The sequence below is a fragment of the Corticium candelabrum genome, chromosome 10 (assembly GCF_963422355.1).
Source record: "Corticium candelabrum chromosome 10, ooCorCand1.1, whole genome shotgun sequence".
Classification (NCBI taxonomy): domain Eukaryota; kingdom Metazoa; phylum Porifera; class Homoscleromorpha; order Homosclerophorida; family Plakinidae; genus Corticium; species Corticium candelabrum.
The window spans coordinates 7,138,371-7,157,769 of record NC_085094.1 but is presented as its reverse complement, the minus strand read 5'-3'; the positions used below and the strand labels follow the sequence as shown (position 1 = coordinate 7,157,769).

Here is a 19,399-nt window from a genome sequence, read left to right as displayed (position 1 = left end):
GTGTTCATCGACGTGGGGTGTGCCATTTATTTTGATCAGCATTCATCGGAACTTGTTTGGCTCTTACTCTTGTCCGACTATTGTGAAGTTGAATGATTTCTCGGATTTTGCAATGTACCTTATTCAAAAGGTTGGCATTCTGTCAGTTTATCTTGGTGTCTGTCTGTCTGTCTGTCTGTCTGTCTGTCTGTCTGTGTCTGTCTGTCTGTCTCTCTGTCTGTCTGCCTGTGTCTGTCTGTCTGTCTGTCTGTCAATACATATAGTTTGAACAATGATCTGTCTGTCTGTCTGTCAATACATATATTTTGAATAATGATCTGTCTGTCTGTCTGTTTGTTTGTTAGATGTCTGTTCGTATGCATGTGTGTGTGTGTGTGTGTGTGTGTGTGTGTGTGTGTGTGTGTGTGTGTGTGTGTGTGTGTGTGTGTGTGTGTGTGTCTCCACTTTGTATTGTTTGATTAAGATGCTCACTTGCCTATTAACCCAACTTTGTCTCTCCAATGCTCACACTCTTTTCTAGGAATTTCCTATTGCTATTGCCAAAATACGAAGTCAGCACAAACAGTCACCAAGAGATGTTCTTGTCTTTCTTCAAGATCTCATCAAATACAATGACAACAGAATAAACTCAGTGAGCAACAATCGTCCATTGTTTCGTCACTCGTCACTCACTTGTTTGTTTTGTAGTACTCAGACTGTTATTATGTGAGCAGTCTTGTTGATGCTTTGAGTCTCGTCATTACTCCAGCCGTTGCTATAGCTGGAACACCTTCAAAGTATGTTTACCTGTTGATTTGTGGGCTGTCTGCATGTGTAATAGCATGTACTTTGTTTTTGCATTTCTTTATGCTTGTAAATGGCATGCTCCTGATGTTGGTGGTTTGTGTGGGCGTGTTTAGGGTATGGAGGTGAGGTGTGATAGGCCAGACCAACTGAATTTTTATGCTCAGACTGGACTGGCAAATCTGAGCATCAAGAAATTTAGTTGGTCTGGCCATAGTTGTGTATGAGTTTATGGCGGTATATATATTGAGAAGAAATAATGAATGTTGTTTACATGGTAGAGGTGTGTGTGTGTGTGTGTGTGTGTGTGTGAGAGAGAGAGAGAGAGAGAGTGAGAGAGAGAGAGAGGAGGCCACAAGATGGATGGCATCATTGTCGCGATGGCCTACTTCTAGGTCCAGGTGTGTGTGTGTGTGTGTGTGTGTGTGTGTGTGTGTGTGTGTGTGTGTGTGTGTGTGTGTGTGTGTGTGTGCATAATGCATGTTTAGTTTGCTCTAAAATGCTTTCGTGTCTTCTCAGGCCAGAAATATCCAACTTGTCTGCAGGTTCTGCAGATGCTCAGGTTTGTATATCACATTCTCGTGTATCCACATGGCACAATCAATTATTGAATTAAACAATTTTTTGCTTAACATACTTTGTAGTCCAAAATAATTTTATGTTGTTGACATATTCCATCTACTGTGTTTACACTTACATACTCACGAAACATTTCATCGTGTGTGTTTACAGATTGTGGCTAAGGAAGTTGTCGAGCTTCTTAACCTTGAGAAGCTTCTTCCTTCGTATCGCAACTGTGTGACTGTCAGGTACCAAACAGTCATGACATTTGATCAGTAGGTTACTAACTGATTGAACGTTGTATGATTTGCAGCTGCTTGAAAGCAATCAGGAAGCTTCAGAAGAATGGCCATTTACCTGCCAAAAGTCAAGTGTTTCATCTCCATGCACAGTGTGTTCTTGTGTTGTTTATTGTTGTTGTTGTTGTACAAATTGGTATAAACTATGGCTTGTGTTGGTAGGGTGGGTTTGTTTGAGGATGTGAGATGTGCAGCTTTAGAGTGTTTGGTAGACTTCGTACGTGGTGAGTAGTAGAACACAACGATTGGGTATTTGTCACTTTCAGCAGACTTTAAAGTCAATGTTAAGACTCTGTACTGTACTACTCAACAGTGTTTCATCACATAGTCAAGCTTGCAGGCATACTGAAGTGGAGCATCTTAGTGCGCGGTAGAGGCGTGGTTCATTTACTAAAGTTTTGGTCTATTTGCAAAATTTACGAATACAATAAGACTTACATAATAAGTTAATATTTGCTATTTGTTGTGTATTGATTGTTTTATTGAATTAATATCTGAATCTAAACACCTTTTTACAAGCTTTCTCTACATTGCAGTACTTGGCATTGAGTGTATTGCATGTAGCATGAATGCTTTAGGATAGGCAGCTACTTTGTTTTCATAGCAGGAAGTGGCTGTGTGAGATTACTGTATGATTACTGCATATGTATACACCAACATACAGTACACACACACACACACACACACACACACACACACACACACACACACACACACACACACACACACACACACACACACACACACACACACACACACACACACTATCCAGTATCCAGTGCAGTATACAGCTTATTAACATAGACAAGATGTCACACTGGTCTTTGATTTTAGTGGAAAAGAGTGCGAAGGAGCTTTTGTCTCTATTGGAAATATGCAAGAATGATCCTGTTCCATACATCAGGTGATGACAGTTTACAGTCAGATAGAACCATTGTAGGGCATCTATCCTCCACTGTAGGTATTACGTTCTGAAGCTACTTGCAGCTTATCCGCCATTTAGACGAAAGGATCAGTCGCCGCTCAATACACAAGAGCTAGTGCACAAACTGTGGGACCTAATGGGGTGCGAAGATCTGCAATTGATTGCACTTTGGTGGTTTAGTTCTATCAGTAGTTACATGGTGCTTGAATTAAGGGTTGCATCATCGGTTGATACTCGAATTCGAGTCACTGCTATCGAGCTTTACAGCACTTTGTATGGGAAGTTGACACCATCATGTATGCCAGACCAAGGGGTAAGTAGTGTAGTGACTTTGTTGGGTATCAATTATGGATAGTTGTTGTTTGTGTTTGATGTGTCAAGTTGGGTGTGGTGATTGATTTGAAGGCACGACAAGCTGTCACTAGAAAGTCAACAGCTCAGGTGAGTTGGTACACACACACACACACACACACACACACACACACACACACACACACACACACACACACACACACACACACACACACACACACACACACACACATGATTGTAGTGCTACTCACAACATAGACAAATTATTGCTATTTTTACTCAGACACCCGATGCTGCTGCCCATCTCAAGTCTATTGCCCCCAAGGCTATGAAGCCAACTCAGAGTGCGACACCTCCCAAGTCTCAAGCATCTTTATTTGGCACCGTTAGTTCAGCTGGAGCAACAGAGCAGAGACCGCCAATGCGACCAGTGTCTCCAAGGAAGGTAACAAGACAGTTCTGTTTGCCTAATTACGACACACTGTAGTGTCACTCCTGACAGTCGTTGTGTGTCTAACGTAGGAATAATTTACAACTGGTAGTTGTGCATGCGATGAGACACACTCAAATTGTATCTATTGCATTAGTCTTATTAGCCACGCCCTTCCTTTTGCATCTGTTGCTTTTCGCAACTTAATTTTTGCACTCTGATGAGCCACAGCATTGGAGGTTTATGGAACTCCAAATATTTTTTGTAGACATGTCTGTGTGTGTGCTGTGTGTGTGTAACTTTCTCTAATGTTGTGCTGAAGAAATGGCCTCCTAACGTTTGGTTGATGTATGCACTTGGTATAAGTACAGTAGTTACTTATACCCATCTCAACAGGAATCCTAGATACTTTGAATCGTTTACAAAGTGTTAGAAGCAATTTTCTGAAATACTGATAGTAAAGGGAGGAATCAAAAAAATGAATTTGTTTATATATATATATATATATATATATATATATATATATATATATATATATATAAATTGAAAAGACAATTTAAAAATATATATTTATTTATTTATTTACTTATAGAATTTTTTTAATTTTTAATTTTTAATTTAATTTTAATTTTTAACAACATAATATATTTTTGTTATTATACTTTTTTTTATATATCACTGTCGGTAAGTCCCAGAACACATCACTAATGTACAATCTTGTAGAAGAAGGCTAATACATATAGATGTTGATGTACATATCACACGTGCACCCACCATTGTGGCCCAGTGGGTACACTCAAAATTGAACTAAACACCAAAAAGTAGTACATGGATATATGTATGTCATATGCCACTGCACGGGTTTGTTGTATAAGATAGGAAGTCTGCTTTGTCTGAAAATCTCTACAACTTATCGCTATGACGACTACAAGTGACAAGGCTACAGTGTTTGTATTGTTGTGTGCAGGCACCTGCTGCTGTAAAGAGCCATCCAATTCCAAAGAAACAGAGTGTATCACCAGTACAATCACTTCATCGTCCCATAATTCCTCAGCCTGCTGTGCCACAACCAACCAGTATAGCCACTCCAGTAAAACCACCAAACAACCCAGCACCAGTGATTTCCACCAATACCTCCACTTCCTCAATAACAACTGTTCCAGTTTTGCCACCAGCAAAGCCACCGGTTTTACCACCAGTCAAGCAGCACAAGCACAAACACAAGCACAAGAAGAGGAGCCATCATGAAGCATTCGGAGGCAGCAAACCACCAGAAATGAAGTCAGCCCCATCAGTTATATCACAGACGATTGCAGTACCATCAACCCTTACTGGTCCGATTGCTGCTGCATTACCTCAAAGTGTTTTGAGTGGAATGACTGTCAGTGCTGCTGCGAGCGTCGAACAGCCAAAGAAGAAACACAAACACGGTAAACACAAGGAGAAGAAGGAGGGCAAAGAGCACAAACGGAAAAAGCACAGACACAAGAAAGGTGATGCCACGAAGGCAGAAGCTGGACTTCCAGCCATGTTGCCTCCCTAAACAACAGACGATTAGCTATGTGTTTGTGCACTATAGGCATTGTGCATACTCACATAAAATGTTACTAAGAAAGTTAGAAGTATAGTAGATGTCTAGAGACTAATAATGTAAAACTGGAAGTGATGTGTCTATGTATTTATTTAGGTGTGATGTACCAGTAGCACTGCTGTTATTGAATGTATTGCATAACTGTAAAATGTTACTAGTAGGTTGCTGTATATATATTGGGTTTGAAACTGTATAGTACATGGAATGTTGCTAGCATGCTGCCAGACGGTCATCATTTATTGCCATGGCAACGGAAGCACGTGCGTTCTGTTGTGCTTCTAGACGTACTTATCTGGATCTGTCGCTTGTCACACTATTGAATTCAAAAGAGCTTCGTTGCAGCTGGGCCTGATCACGTCCGGGAATCCAGAATGGAAGAAGACAGTCTGCAACGCCTCACGACGCTCCTCCAGGCGAAGAGCAAGTACTCGGCTCCCGAACGGAGACCGTTGGCCGTGCGCCACACTGAGCTGTGCGGCCGGGAGTGGCTATTTGATGTTGTCACGGAGGCGTTGGACGGCTCGTCTCCTCTCTCCGGTATTGTCATCTATGGTGAGGCGGGATGCGGCAAGACAAACGTGTGCAACGAGTTTGTTCAGCCGACGAGTGCGAAAGCTGCGGCACTTGCCAAACGCGTCGTGTGGCATTGGTTTTGTCGCTGCGGTGATGATCCGCGCAGCGTGTCTCGCTTCGTGCGCCATTTGGCGCGCGATTTGTGCAACGTCCCGCTCGTTTCCGGGTACCGGCTTGCTTTGCAGGCAGACTCGCATGCGCGAGGTGTGTTGGAGACGAAGCAGTGTTCGAGTAATCCGGACGACGCGTTGCGACACGGTGTTCTTCTGCCTCTCAGCAGCATTCCTGAGCCACCGGCCGAGAAATGTTTGTTGATTGTTGATGGGGTTGCTGCTGCCTCCGTCTATGGCACTTCGGAGTCAAGCTGCAGAGAGACTGCAAGGTCGAGAAGCATTGGGGAGCTCTTGGCAAACCACAGGCATCTTTTGCCCCCATGGCTTGTTCTTCTTGTTACGTGTAGACGCGACATGCTTGATCTGTTCAGTGGCTTCATGGAGATTCCTCTTGATTGTTCGAGGAGTGATGATGTGAGTCGTGATCTGCAGCGTTATGTGTTGAGGAGGCTCGATGGAGACAGCCGGTTGAGAAACTGTTTGAATCGACTGGCTGCTGAGAATATTAACGAACTTCGTGTTGCGAGTAAAGGCTGTTTTCTCTATCTTGAATTAGTTGTTGATGCTGCAGTTCAAGGTCTCATCAAATTTAGTGACTTGACTTGTGTTCCAAGGAGTCTGGGGGAAGCATTTGAGCTGTGGATGGAGCATGCGTGCAGCTGTGGAGCAGATCTGGATGTTCTTCGTATTATTTTTTCTATTCTTGTGGCCGCATTGCATCCTCTGTCTGAGACTGATTTGTATGAGGCCGTGCTTTGTTCTTTTCCTCAAGTCACTATGTTGCAGTTGAAGGACTACCTTCATGCAGTTGCTCGATTCATTCTAACTGATATGTGGGGGAAGCTGTTGTTTGCCCATCCATCGTTTCCTGAATGGCTGCAGCAAAGCTGTGGGAGGTTTCATTGTGATCCAGCCGATGGCCACGCAGCTTTAGCCATGAGATATGGCAGCTTAGGTCAAGCTCTAAGTAGTCGAGAAGTTCAGGAATTGGCAGTTCATGCCACAAGAGGCCAGTTTACATCTGAAATGTCAGATTTATTGAAAAAATGTTGGGAAAGGATAGACCCAACCATCATTATTGAAGCTGCATCAGGTCCACTGCTGATGGATAACAAGGAAGCATCACAATTTCTGTCTTCAATAAAAGTAAAGCTTGGCATGACTCTTCCTCTTGTGAATCCACTAGGTGAAGATGACACTTCCAGTGCTTTTTCTACTGAACACAGTATTGTAAGCAGTGGCGTTGTGTCATCTGTTGATACTCAAAGCAGTTTAGTAGGCAGTCAAGCTCTTATTGTTGCTGCAGGAAATGGTGACCTGGAAGGAGTAGCTGCCCTTGTAGATTCTGGAGTTGACATTAATGCACAAGATGCTAACGGCAGAACAAGTTTGAACATTGCAACTAGGGAAGGACACAAACCTGTCGTTGCATATCTTGTTTCATGTCGTGCCAATGTGGATCTAGGCGATGAGGATGGTTGGACTCCACTTCGTACTGCAGCTTGGGTAGGTCGATTGGAACTAGTTGTCTATCTTTTGGAATACGGAAATGCCAATGTGGATGCTTTCGATGGAGAAGGCCGAAGCCCTCTGAGAGCCGCATCTTGGGCGGGGCATGATGTTGTTGTACAAGAACTAATATCAAGAAATGCCAGTATTGATCTAGAAGACAAGCAGGGTCGTACTCCACTGATAGCCGCATCTTATATGGGGCATACGAAAATCATAGAGATGCTATTGGTGCATGGTGCGAATGTCAATCACGTTGATAGAGATGGCAGGTCAGCCTTATCTGTTGCATCATTATGCAACTCACCAAATGCTTGTGATGTGGTTACTATTTTACTCAATGCACAAGCAGATGTTCATGCCGAAGACCAAAGTGGAATGCGACCACTTAATGTCGTTGCTTATGAAGGTAATGCCAAAGTTGCTGAGATTTTGCTTGATGCTGGAGCTGATCCAAACCATCTTGATCGAACGCACAAGACAACGTTAATGGCAGCCGTAGCAAGTGGCCATGCTGCACTTGTGGAGCTTCTTTTGTTTTGGAGTCCGATTTTTGATCAAGTCGACAACGAGGGCAGATCATTGCTTACACTCGCTGCAAGCTCAGGAAGCCTCCAGGTAGTCAACTTGTTACTCAACATTGGATTGGATGTCAATCATGTCGACAAACAGAGTTGGACGCCTCTGTTTCATGCTGTCTGTCTGGGAAGTCATACTGTTACCAAACAATTGATTGAAGTTGGAGCCAAGATGGACGTCGTTGATAGAGATGGACTCACTCCTCTCTTGCTCAGTACTCAGGCTGGCAAACTTGACTGTGTACGAGTCCTTGTGAATGCAGGAGCTAACTTAAACGCAACTGTGGAGGATAGTGTTACGGCTCTAAAGCTAGCTGCTTTAGCTGGTCGGACTGACATTGTGCATGTTCTAGTCGAGGGAGGTGCTGATGTCGACCAGTTGGATCACGACAAGAAATCAACTTTATATGCAGTAGCAGGTCGAGGATTGCCCGATGTTGTTCGCTCTCTTCTCAATCATGGAAGTAACCCTAATATCTTAGATAGGACTGGCCGATCTCCCCTGCATGTTGCTGCTTGGAATGGTTACGAAGACGTCATTCAAATGTTGGCTGCTCGAAGAGCTAATATCAACCAGCCCGATCGACGCGGATTGACACCTTTGCATGCTGCTGCATGGCATGGTCATAAGGAAGCAATCAGTTCTCTGTTGGATTGGGGGGCTGAGATAGATAAGCCGTCACATGATGGAGCAACAGCTCTGGGGATAACGTGTCAAGAGGGACACGAGCAAGCTGTTAAGCTGCTGTTATCTCGAGGAGCAAATCCTTTCAAAGTAGACAAATATGGAAGTACTCCATTGGATATTGCTCAACAATGTGGTCATCCTCAGCTTGCCAATCTTATCAGACAATTCCAACAGCGGCGACGTAGTGGGAGACCATCCAGTGCTCTCTCCAGGCAGAGTTCTTCAACGGTACAAGGCACACCGACTACTCACATTCGAGATCACTCGGACGTTCGCTCAGAACCAGGAGGAAGACACGTGCCAAGACGCGATCCTCATACACTTCGTTCCATATCACCAAAACCCAGCAGCGTATCCGGACGATCTTTAATCTCTGGTTCATCCACTAATGCTCTTAGTAGGCGACATCAATCAACAAATCTGGGACTACCAAGAAAGCTGCCTGCTGCTGACCAAGACGCTCTCAGTCTCTGCAGCTCCAGCACTTCAAAATCGATTTCAAGGCACCGACGACCTTCTGCTCGTGATGAATACAAAGCTATTATGGGTGTCTTACGAGAACAGGACTCTGATTCACGTTCAGTAGGAGCAACAGTGAGGAGAAGCTCAAGTGGACGGTCCGAAGGTCGGCTTGCTTCAGCCCTTGGTAAGTTCTGGAAACGACACAAAGAGAAAGACACACGGCATAGAGGCAGCAACAGCAGCAAACAAAAACTCTAGGGTAGAATTTTTAATTTGCTTTATTGTATTTAATATTTTTGTATTTAGACTGCAATAATAAATTACTTGTTTGCCAGGAGTTGTATGCTCAGAGATTCATGCGCGTGCGCGTTAGTTTAGTTTTATTATTAATATTAACTTCTAATGCACAGATGAGATTAATTAAAATCTATTTTATTATTATTTTATATATCAAAATTATATATAAATTACTATAAATATATTAATTTGGTTAATTAAACACAAACCACTGTTAATTAATTAAGGACTATAAAATGTAATTTTTGCATGTTTTCTTAATTTATATAAAATTTTAATTTTTATTATGTATTTATACATTTTATTAAATAAACAAGCCAAATTTCAATTTTTCAATTCATATAAATTATTTGTTATTTTACATACTTTATTAATTAATTACAAGGTGTCGTCTAATTAATACAAATAGCAATCCTCAGTAACTTGTATGCATACAAACTTGCTAGATTTCAAGTATGTAATAACAGTATTTATATCTAAATTTTTATTAATTTTTTATTTTTTATTTATTTTTATGCGTACAAACTTGGTAGATTTGAAGTATGTAATAACAGTATTTATATCTACATTTTTATTCTTATTTATTTTTTATTTATTTTTATGCATACAAAATTGGTAGATTTTAAGTATGTAATAACAGTATTCATTCTATATTTATTTATTTTTTATTTTTATTTATTTAAATTTTGTAACCTTTCCTGTTAACTTTCTACTGTATTTAACTTTACTAATTAAATTAATTGGCTTCCGTATTGCCAACATGGTGAAGCAGGAAAATCCGGATCCGGGAACACTGCGCACGCGTGAACGCAACAGGTATATATCCGACAACAGTCAGTCAGAGTTAGTGAGTGAGCAGCTCACCTCGTTCCACCATCTCTGAGTGTCTGAGCTCAGGAAATCTCAACTATGCCGTTTCGCTTTCCTTTTGGCTCGAAGAAGAAGCGAAAGGCGCGGAGCAAGGCGCCTTTATGTGCTCAAGGTGATGGCGGTCTCGGTTTTCTTCACTCCTCGCTCCACCGGGCGACGGAGGGAAACGCTCGCGTTCGCATCGAAGTGCGCGTCTCGAGTGCGTCACTTTGAGTCGCGCAGCTGTGCCATCGCTCGCTGTTTTTCAGACTTTCGTTGCGTTTACCGACTGTGACGTCATGCACGGCCGTAGTGATTGTTGTCGTGCGCGCTAAAACCGTGTTCGCACTATCTGAGTTTGCTTTCGTCACGTTGAGTTTTTGCGTTTGCAGGCGACATGAACGGCTATGCGTCCCGAGGAGGTGGGACCCCTGAGTGGGAGTCGAGCACCAACCCGGAAGATCGTAGACTTGATAATGGTTAGCCGCCTGTATTCCTATTTTTACTTCAAATTGTTGCAGTGTTGTTTCTTTAGGAATCGGTGGTTCTCTTACACACGATTTCAGCTACGTGACGTCTCCGACCGATGGCCCCAGGCAACTGCCGTCTGGACCGTATACGGATACTAGTGGCAGATTTGCTGAACAGAACGGCGCAGGATGCGGTATTCCCTGTGGTGGCTATGGTGGTGGTGGTGGATATGGAACGCCTGTACCTGATGTACCTGATGAAGAGGCGGTGAGACGAGGAAGGGAGGAACTACAGCGGCTTGTCTGTGCGCGATCCGAAAATTCAGACACGTCTATTGAAACTACGGAGTCGAGACGTGAGCTCGACCACCAAGAAGGTTACTAACCGTTAGTGTAAAATTGTAAACCTACTTGTACTCAATCTTACATTGTGTGTGTGTGTGTGTGTGTGTGTGTGTGTGTCTGTGTGTGTGTCTGTGTGTGTCTGTGTGTGTGTAACCAGCTTGCAGTCCGTCTAGGAAGTAAACGTAACATCAGATTGAATTTTCCCTATCATAGCAGATGTGGTAGGCACTGACACTCTCCTGAATCTGACTAACAAATAGACTATACACCACCAGTGACTGTTTTATTCATTATTTTATTTAATCGCATAATTTCGGTCAACAATCCCAAACTATTTTTGGCTACACTTTTGCTCTAGTACGTCCGGTGAGAGCTCTGTGCTATAGACACTAAATTTTTTTCACCCATTGTTGGGCTAGTTGGTCGATTTCCTGCTGGCTAGAGTTACTGTGTTGAATGGCATTCTTGCTCTCAATCGAATACAAACTATTGTCAGTGCCCTTTTCTCCCTCCCGCCTCCCCCCTTCCCTCCCGCTATGTGGGCACAGTGGTCAGCCACTTTGTTGTGTTGTATCCTGGCATTATGACTTTGTTTACAGCTAGACATAACAACTTACAGACAAGGTGAGGGTGTGACAGTGTGATGGCTCTAGTTATGGATTGTGAGTCTTCATAATTGGTCTTGCTAACCCAGTTAGCACTAATTTTGCCAAGTATGTGTGAATGTCTGGGTGTGTTCTGTTGATTTTGTAGTTGGAATGTCCGTAAAACCACTCAACCCGTCTTTACTCTTTACTGCCGTGCCAAATGTGTTATATTTCCGTGCTTTTGTTCCTATCAAGGGTTACTGTTCTGTAGACACAAAACCATGCAGTTGTTGACTGTTTGCATGCACTCAAATGTATCACCGTTTTGTCTTGTTTACTACCGTTGTTTAGAAGGGCAGCATGTACTGTAATTTGCTCTTCAGTCAAAATTAGTGTAAAGTATTAGAACAATGTAGTCTCCTTTACTGACCTATTAGTAGTAAATTACTGTAATGCTGTTAGAATAAAGATGAAGTTTTATTTCCTGCATGGTTTTTGTGATGATTCTGTGAAGCCTTAGAAATTGTCTTTGCCTGTTACTGAGTGACCATGCATGTACATATCACGAAGTGTGTGTGTGTGTGTGTGTGTGTGTGTGTGTGTGTGTGTGAGAGAGAGAGAGAGAGAGAGAGACACTGTGTGTGTGTGAGTCACTGTGTGTGTGTGCACGTGTGTGTGTGTGTGTGTGTGTGTGTGCGTGTGTGCATGTGTGTGTGTGCACGTGTGTGTGTGTGTGCGTGCATGTGTCTGTGTGTGTGTGTGTGTGTGTGTGTGTGTGTGTGTGTGTGTGTGTGTGTGTGTGTGTGTACTATTTGGTGGTAAACAGTTCTAATAGTTTGATTCTTTTCTAACCACGTGACACACCAATCATTCATGCGTTTTATGTTACACATATGTGTGTGGAGTTTATACCCTGAGATGATGGTTTACTACGTAGTCACACATTTTGTGTTGTCTAGATCCGTTGCTGTTGTATAAACGTCTTCCCGGCTTTCAAACCATTCGTGTTGTAAAATGTCTCAACGGAAAGTTTGGCTTTAACCTGAAAGTCGAGAACTTCAAACAAGAGGTCAGTCAGTGTTTGGTCAGATGCGATTGCAAGCTCCACGACTTCCTGCCTCATTGTAATACACATGTCATCATGCTTGTTATGTGGTTTGTTGCACATCACGGATGTACACTATACCTCTCAGTGTAGCTTCAACTGTGTGCTTAATCCAGTAGATGTCTTCTTATATAAGTTACTGTAAACCAAGAAATTTTTGGTGGCAATTTATTTTCAGTGATTTCGGTATGTATGAACTACGTAAACTAAATCCTCTATCATAAACTTTGTGGAAGTTGTCAAACGTCTAGGAGCCAACAGCAATGTTTGTGAACAAATTATTGTAATTATTAACTTACTACATAGTGCATGCTATCGTGTTGCACAACTGCATTAGGAGTCTCGAGCTTCTGGAGAGTTTTACCGCAAATAGTTACTACCGAAATGGAATTTTCAGGAGGTACTGTAGTGTAGTGAAATTTTTAAGCCATCAAAAATTTGTTGGTGTACAGTATCCCTCATTTTTGCTATACAGTAGGATGTCACTTATGCGGACACTTCCGTTCTCTGACCTGTTCGTCGTATCTCTGAATAGTTCTGATAACACATGCACACACACACACACACACACAGACACCACACACACAGACACACACACGGACGGATGGACGGACACACACACACACACACGGACGGACGGACGGACGGGGACACACACACATGCACACACACAGACACACACACACACACACACACACACACACACACACACACACACACCACACACACACACACAGCTACACGTGTGCTCTGATGCTCATGCGCATTACCGTTTTGTTCCCGCAAAACTAGAGTGAGTCCGAGACACAGTTTGTTCGGTAGACCAACACGTTCAGTTAACTGGTATTTGGATAAGTGACATTCTACTGTACATTTTATTTGCCCAATTTTATCAGAGGTCATCCATATCGTTGTCTTCACTTTCATGAGTGTACACAGCATGTTTTTTACTTTGATGTATCATGAAAACTGGTCAAAAAAATTTTGCTACATAATCTCAGTAGCATGTGTTAGTATGTCACTAGAGTACTTAGGAGGTAGTGTTAGTGTTTACACACTAAAGGCACTTAGTTGCTCTGTCTTTGGAAGATGTGTGTAACACAGTTGGACAGACTCGTCTTTATGTGTTGGTGATATGACAACAGAGATCAAAGGCAAACTCACCAGCATGTGTGGGCTTGATCGCTTAACGCTGGTTTACAGTAACTTACGCAAGCCGAGCGTCAGCCCAACATATAACGTCAACGTAGTCAGTTGTTGAAACTTAATGATTTACAGTAGCATGTCTGAGCACAACCCAACGTCTGCTTTTACTTGTTGAGATCTTCGTCGTCCATGTTAGACAACTGGATCATGTGATGTGAAAGCGCGACAGCCGATTGGTAGTATTGGTAGTTTACGCTATGTTGACGCTTGAATAATAGAACTCGGGTCTAGTCCAACGTCTGACGCTGGTCAGAATGTAGCGTCTCGGCGAAAGGAGTTTACATGTTTATAGTAGTATGCTAACGTTATGTTGCCATTGGCGATACATGGGGCTGACGCTTGGCTTGCATAAGTTACTCTCCATCCCTTGCTAGAGGTTGAGCATTCCGAATGTGAAGCAGTTGGTATTTTCCGTGTTTTAACGCTGTTGCACTGAATAATTCATGAATCAATGATTCGTAAACATGAACGCAATGAAAAATGGAAATAAGGTTTCACTATGCAGATAAATTTCTTCTGGACGACTTCAGTGTGTATTCCGTCTTTACTGTGTTGCACAGTCATCAATATACATTTTCTGTCAATGTCAGTAACCACTAAGTCAGTGGCTTTTATAGAAACGTATCCTCGTGAAAGTTGAGGGGATCGAGGGTGACCCTTTAATAATTGTAGCAGATTAGCTGTATTATTGAAGATTATGTTGATTGTGTTTGTTTGCTGCCAGAAGGTTTCACTGCCAATCGTGTCTGACATAGAGCCAACTGCAAGGTTTGTACGACCCACAGAAACCTTACAGTGTGGTGATGTTTTGTTGGCTGCTAACAATCACGTCATTGTTGGTCTTCCTAAACGTGCAGTCGAACAAGCATTGAGGCAAGTGGAATGCAGTGAAGTTGATTTGTCCATCATTAGAGCGCCCGGTGCTTGGCATGATTTATGTCTGCTTGTACGACGCGGGTGGGCTATGGAACATGGGAATAACACAAGCGGCCTACAGATCGCTGTAACTGTACCACGTGAATGGGATTTGCCAGATGACGATGGTGGTGATGATGAGGACCCAATACCTGGATCTCCACCTCATGTGCCATCACCCCTTCAGTCTGGCATTGAACAGCCGTGTGAGCCAGATGTAACCATTTCTACCGAACTTCCCTCTGATTGTACACCTGTGGAAGCTCCAGCCAGCTTCGATATAACCGACGAGGAATTACATCGAATGGACAAGATACAACTGACTTACTTGAAGCCGCAGCACATCGAAAAGTTTGGTCTATTATTTGATGCTAATGAATGGGACTGGAAAGTGATTGCCGGAGAAGGTGGCTTATCAGTCGAGGAAATTAATGTTGTCAAGCCGAGAGCGACTAATGGGAGATGTACTGAGTATGTGTTGAACCAGCTGATTCAAAGACGATCGATGAGTTTAGGAAAGTTGTGCAGAGTCGTTCGTGAGAGGAAACGAATGGATTTCATTGCGTATGTGAAAGTGAATGTACTGAAAGGTAGGTTATGTGTTTGTTATTGTTTTGTGTTACATTGTGTATTGATTGTGGGTCACGACAGATTTGCTAGAGATGGAGAGATTAGAAGCTGAAGAATTACGAAAACTAAGATCACCTTCACCTTTGGACACGTCCAACTTATCTCTAACGACTGATGGATCCCGTGATGAATTCTCAGACACACCCATAGATCTCTCTGGCCCTTCATCTGTACCTATTGTCAGCCAGCTGGCACCTCATCGACAAGTTCCGTTGCAGCATGAAGTTCCAAGAGGCTCGCCTTCCAAATTTTTTAAGCGTAAAACAAAGGCACAAGGAAAGAAGCTTTGCCGTGTCTGCTTGTTATGTCATGATGAGTACGTGTACATCAGTTATGCGCTTGACATGACGAGATATGTGGATACCATTGTCGCGTGGCTCCACACAAATGGCATGGCTGTACATTATGATCAGATGGATGAACCAGGAAGGGCAGCAAAGAATGCACCAGTTTGGAAGACAGAGCAGCTCGATAGAGCGAAGTTCATTCTTGTCCTGTGCTCTCCGGGGTACATTGAGCAGATAAGAAATGGAGTTGCCGACAATCGAACGGGAGCTTGTCAACCTGGTTGTGGTGTTTTCTTCGATATCAACTACATAGCCAGTGACATATTTCAAAAGGGTGGAAACTACCGATGTATTCCAGTTCTTGTGAACGGTTTCAGACAGGACTGTGTCCCATCCTACTTGCACAACACACACGTTTATCGATATCCCGATCAGGAGGCGAGCATCTGGAGGAGGCTAACGAACACGAGGGAATTTGTGCTGCCACCTCTTGGTCCGATGCGAGTTATAAAACCAAGGAAAGAGTGGTGACTTACGACTGTCTGGATTTCTCATTACTCACATGCTGTGTGTACCAACACGTAGATGTGTAGAGACATTAGTTAGTTAGCTGATGGGTACTTAGAGATGCTGTAATTGCTGCCGGCCAGGACATGTAGCATAGACGCTGATGTCATGTGTATTGTCTCTCGTTTTGAAGTCGTTTTGTATGTGTCATTTTACTAACAAACACGACATCGCTAAAGACCTCTTCTTTAGGACATGAAAGCTGATGCTTTTGTAGCGCTTTGGGCTGCCGTTTGGGCTACTGTTTGAGGTACTATTTGACATCTTCCTGGCTTAATTACGCGTTAGATTCCTTACCCAGAGTGTCAATGTAGTCTCATTTGGGCCACAGGCTTCTCTCCAACACTATGTCAGAGGAGTGTACAGTTGTGAAGAACGTGGTCACTGTGGTAAGCCAGGAAGAGCATGTTACCCTTGGTGTCATCATCACTTGTACTTCCGTCGCCTTGGGGTTATTACTCGTCCTCTTCTTGCTCTTCTGCTGCACAAGGAAGAAACGAAAAGTCAAAGAGGTTGGAACCTAACTTTATGGCTGTTGAAGACAGATACATGTGATGTGTTGGTGTTTGTACAAAGTGTCTGGGAGGACCGTTGCCAGCCAAGAGTTACACCCTGCAATTAATACACACCCGCTAACGGAACACCCTGCACCAGAGTAGATTATAAAAACACACTCAAACTGTGTACTTTTTCCAGTAGCTGCATCTTGCATGCTCTTAGTTGTTTACAGCTGCATGAGTATTCAACGTGATCTATTGTATACATCTACTCTGCAGGCTGTCATGGTGATAGTCACAAATCATCTAGGGTCGACAATACATGTACACCCAAAATGCAGCTAACACTGAATTACGTTCATGTTAGTGGTGCTATACAGAGTGTACACAGTTTGTAGGATACATAGAGCATGAAGCTTGGCCATACAGTTTGTATTTCAACATCAGCGGTGTAGGTGTTATATTATTGGAGTGAACAATTTGACAGCCTTGTATTTCACTGTACTACAAGAGCTGGAGAGCTGCATGGTTTCTAAAATGTTTGCAATATGAGTGTTTTCGATGATTGTACTGACGCATTTCTACATTACAGGCTGTCGTGTGGCTCAGTGCTAAACGTAGTGAGCATGAGACTAGTCACTTTGTAGCTAGTCCTAATCCTTTTCCTGACTCAAGCAGGCAAGGGGAGGTTTTGCAGTCAAACTCTAAAGACACTCGTCCTCAAACAGGCAAACAAGAAGTTCACTCACAATCTGCTATCGCAGGTGCATTAGTCATGCAAAGTGCTGCTGCTCAGCAGTTACAGTCGGTGAGAATTGAACAATAACGATAAATAATGTCAATGACGATGAAATAGTAATAATTATAGTTATAATAATAAAATGACTCGTGTGTTGCAGACATCATATAAAACTGCAGTTGTCTATCATACAGACTGCTCAGTCAATCTTCACACCGGAACAGCTGTTCTATGCTTTCTCGAAGCACTGACTCAGATGTCACAGTCAGTTTTCATTTGATACTTTAAATTCTGACAATATCGTTAATGCCATACAAATATAAATATGTTAGTAGTAAATAGAGATCAGCATTTCTTGTGTCTTATGCAGTATGGCTATACTCGAAGTGATCTTGATGCACGATCTCAATGCTCTGTCTTATGTTGAGAGCACTCTGTGTCATGAAATACAAGTTATGTTACTTCATCTGCTTCGGATTATGTTAGAGAAACAAGTCTTGATTGGAAATCTTTCTGGTGAAAAGGCGCAAGACATGCTTTCTGACTATGAGGAGGCCATCGATGATGCTGACAAGGCTAGCGTTGACAAGCAAATGGAGGACGTGCAGCAGGTAATGGAGTGTGGAGTATTGTGTACAGATAATTTGTTTCTGTACGTGTGTGTGTGTGTGTGTGTGTGTGTGTGTGTGTGTGTGTGTGTGTGTGTGTGCATTTGTGGGTGGGTGGTTGGGTGGGTGTTGGGTGGGTGTCGGGTGGGTGTTGGGTGGGTGGGTGGGTGTTGGGTGGGTGTCGGGTGGGTGGGTGGGTGTCGGGTGGGTGGGTGGGTGTCGGGTGGGTGGGTGGGTGTCGGGTGGGTGGGTGGGTGTCGGGTGGGTGGGTGGGTGTCGGGGTGGGTGGGTGGGTGTCGGGTGGGTGGGTGGGTGTCGGGTGGGTGGGTGGGTGTCGGGTGGGTGTCGGGTGGATGGGTGGGTGTCGGGTGGGTGGGTGGGTGTCGGTGGGTGGGTGGGTGGGTGTCGGGTGGGTGGGTGGGTGGTTGGTTGGTTGGGTGGGTGGGTGTCGGGTGGGTGGGTGGGTGGTTGGTTGGTTGGTTGGTTGGTTGGGTGGGTGGTTGGTTTCTATACATATATTTTCAACATATGGCTGCTCTATTACAGGCTAGTTGTCTAACAGTCAACATCGAATACAATCCAATAGTTTGTACCAATTATGCAATATACTAGTTCTAAAAGAGTTCTTAGACAGTGAGGCGAGCCTCACTGACGATGCTGTCAACACAGTCAAGATGTACTGGATGGCGCTTTGATGACCTCGTCCCTCTAACACACAGAATTGCAGATCGTAGTAGAGAAAAACTCAGTCTGCATCGTATTAGTGCCATTGTTTGACTGTAGGAAGTGTCCTGTTTGTCTGAGATCAGACTGGCTAGCCGTTTGTAGAAAGTGTTTTCTTCTCTTCCCATGCCTCCAGTTGACGACAACACCAATGGAGTGAAGCTACTTCCTTCAACCTCTCTGACTCTCTCGCCATAGACTCTCTGCTTCTCAAGTTCATGGTTCCGAAAGATTTGCGGTAAGGTCATCTCCTGGTAACTTTGCGCGTTGGGGTAAAACACCCTAATATTGAAAAATGCGCGTTCACCACGACGCCATACACCTCTTGCCGAAACATCCAGCCGTGCCTCTTCGTCCCTGTTGGCAGTACGATTGTGTAGGCATTCACCTGAGAGGGGGTTTAGCCGCGGTTCGATGGCCACATCCGAGCATACTTCACTAATCAAATCTGCAGTGATGTCCCTCACTTCGTTATGCCTGATAGTTGGAAATCCCCCTTTGGGACATATCATAGCATGGTCAACATTGAATGTTGACCCGCATGAGCACTTTGAGGAAACGTCCTTCAGTGACAACCCATACCTTAAACAAATGGCATCTCTAAATTCACACTTTGGTAGATGAAATCCGTGATTTTGGATCGGCAAGACAGTTAACCAGCTCGATGCTTCCTTTTCTCCTGCCAGTTCTATGGTTCTTCTTAGCGAGGGAGATGCGTCACTTTTCAACTTGTTCAAGGTTGATTTATGG

At 43.5% G+C, this 19,399-nt stretch overlaps 3 protein-coding genes across 5 annotated transcripts in view; all 3 read left to right on the top strand.

Annotated features, from left to right (window-relative positions):
* LOC134185431 (transcription initiation factor TFIID subunit 2-like) overlaps positions 1–5,094 on the top strand; it is an 11,801-nt gene extending 6,707 nt beyond the window's left edge. For both annotated transcript variants that reach the window (XM_062653215.1, XM_062653214.1), the window contains exons 19-31: positions 1–130; positions 521–631; positions 688–776; positions 1,303–1,345; positions 1,516–1,592; positions 1,658–1,735; positions 1,806–1,867; positions 2,478–2,547; positions 2,605–2,709; positions 2,782–2,881; positions 2,950–3,009; positions 3,164–3,325; positions 4,278–5,094. The exon at positions 1–130 is cut by the window's left edge. In XM_062653215.1, coding sequence (XP_062509199.1) covers positions 1–130; positions 521–631; positions 688–776; positions 1,303–1,345; positions 1,516–1,592; positions 1,658–1,735; positions 1,806–1,867; positions 2,478–2,547; positions 2,605–2,709; positions 2,782–2,881; positions 2,950–3,009; positions 3,164–3,325; positions 4,278–4,853 — 1,663 coding nt within the window. In that variant the 3' untranslated portion in view covers positions 4,854–5,094. The remainder of the gene's footprint in view (positions 131–520; positions 632–687; positions 777–1,302; positions 1,346–1,515; positions 1,593–1,657; positions 1,736–1,805; positions 1,868–2,477; positions 2,548–2,604; positions 2,710–2,781; positions 2,882–2,949; positions 3,010–3,163; positions 3,326–4,277) is intronic.
* Positions 5,095–6,585: 1,491 nt separating this feature from the next.
* On the top strand, positions 6,586–9,152 carry LOC134185433 (ankyrin repeat domain-containing protein 50-like). The gene has a single exon (XM_062653216.1). It carries the CDS (start codon positions 6,614–6,616, stop codon positions 9,080–9,082), a length of 2,469 nt encoding a protein of 822 aa, XP_062509200.1. The 5' UTR covers positions 6,586–6,613; the 3' UTR covers positions 9,083–9,152.
* A 777-nt stretch (positions 9,153–9,929) lies between these two features.
* Positions 9,930–16,283, top strand: LOC134185759 (uncharacterized). Of its 2 annotated transcripts, none has more exons than XM_062653629.1 (6): positions 9,930–10,103; positions 10,363–10,449; positions 10,506–10,817; positions 12,332–12,441; positions 14,411–15,188; positions 15,250–16,283. In XM_062653629.1, exons 1-6 carry the CDS (start codon positions 10,031–10,033, stop codon positions 16,044–16,046), a joined length of 2,157 nt encoding a protein of 718 aa, XP_062509613.1. In that variant the 5' UTR covers positions 9,930–10,030; the 3' UTR covers positions 16,047–16,283. The 2 variants fall into 2 exon arrangements, with proteins under 2 accessions (XP_062509613.1, XP_062509612.1); XM_062653628.1 differs by having other exon boundaries at positions 14,408–15,188.
* The last annotated feature ends 3,116 nt before the right edge of the window (positions 16,284–19,399 follow it).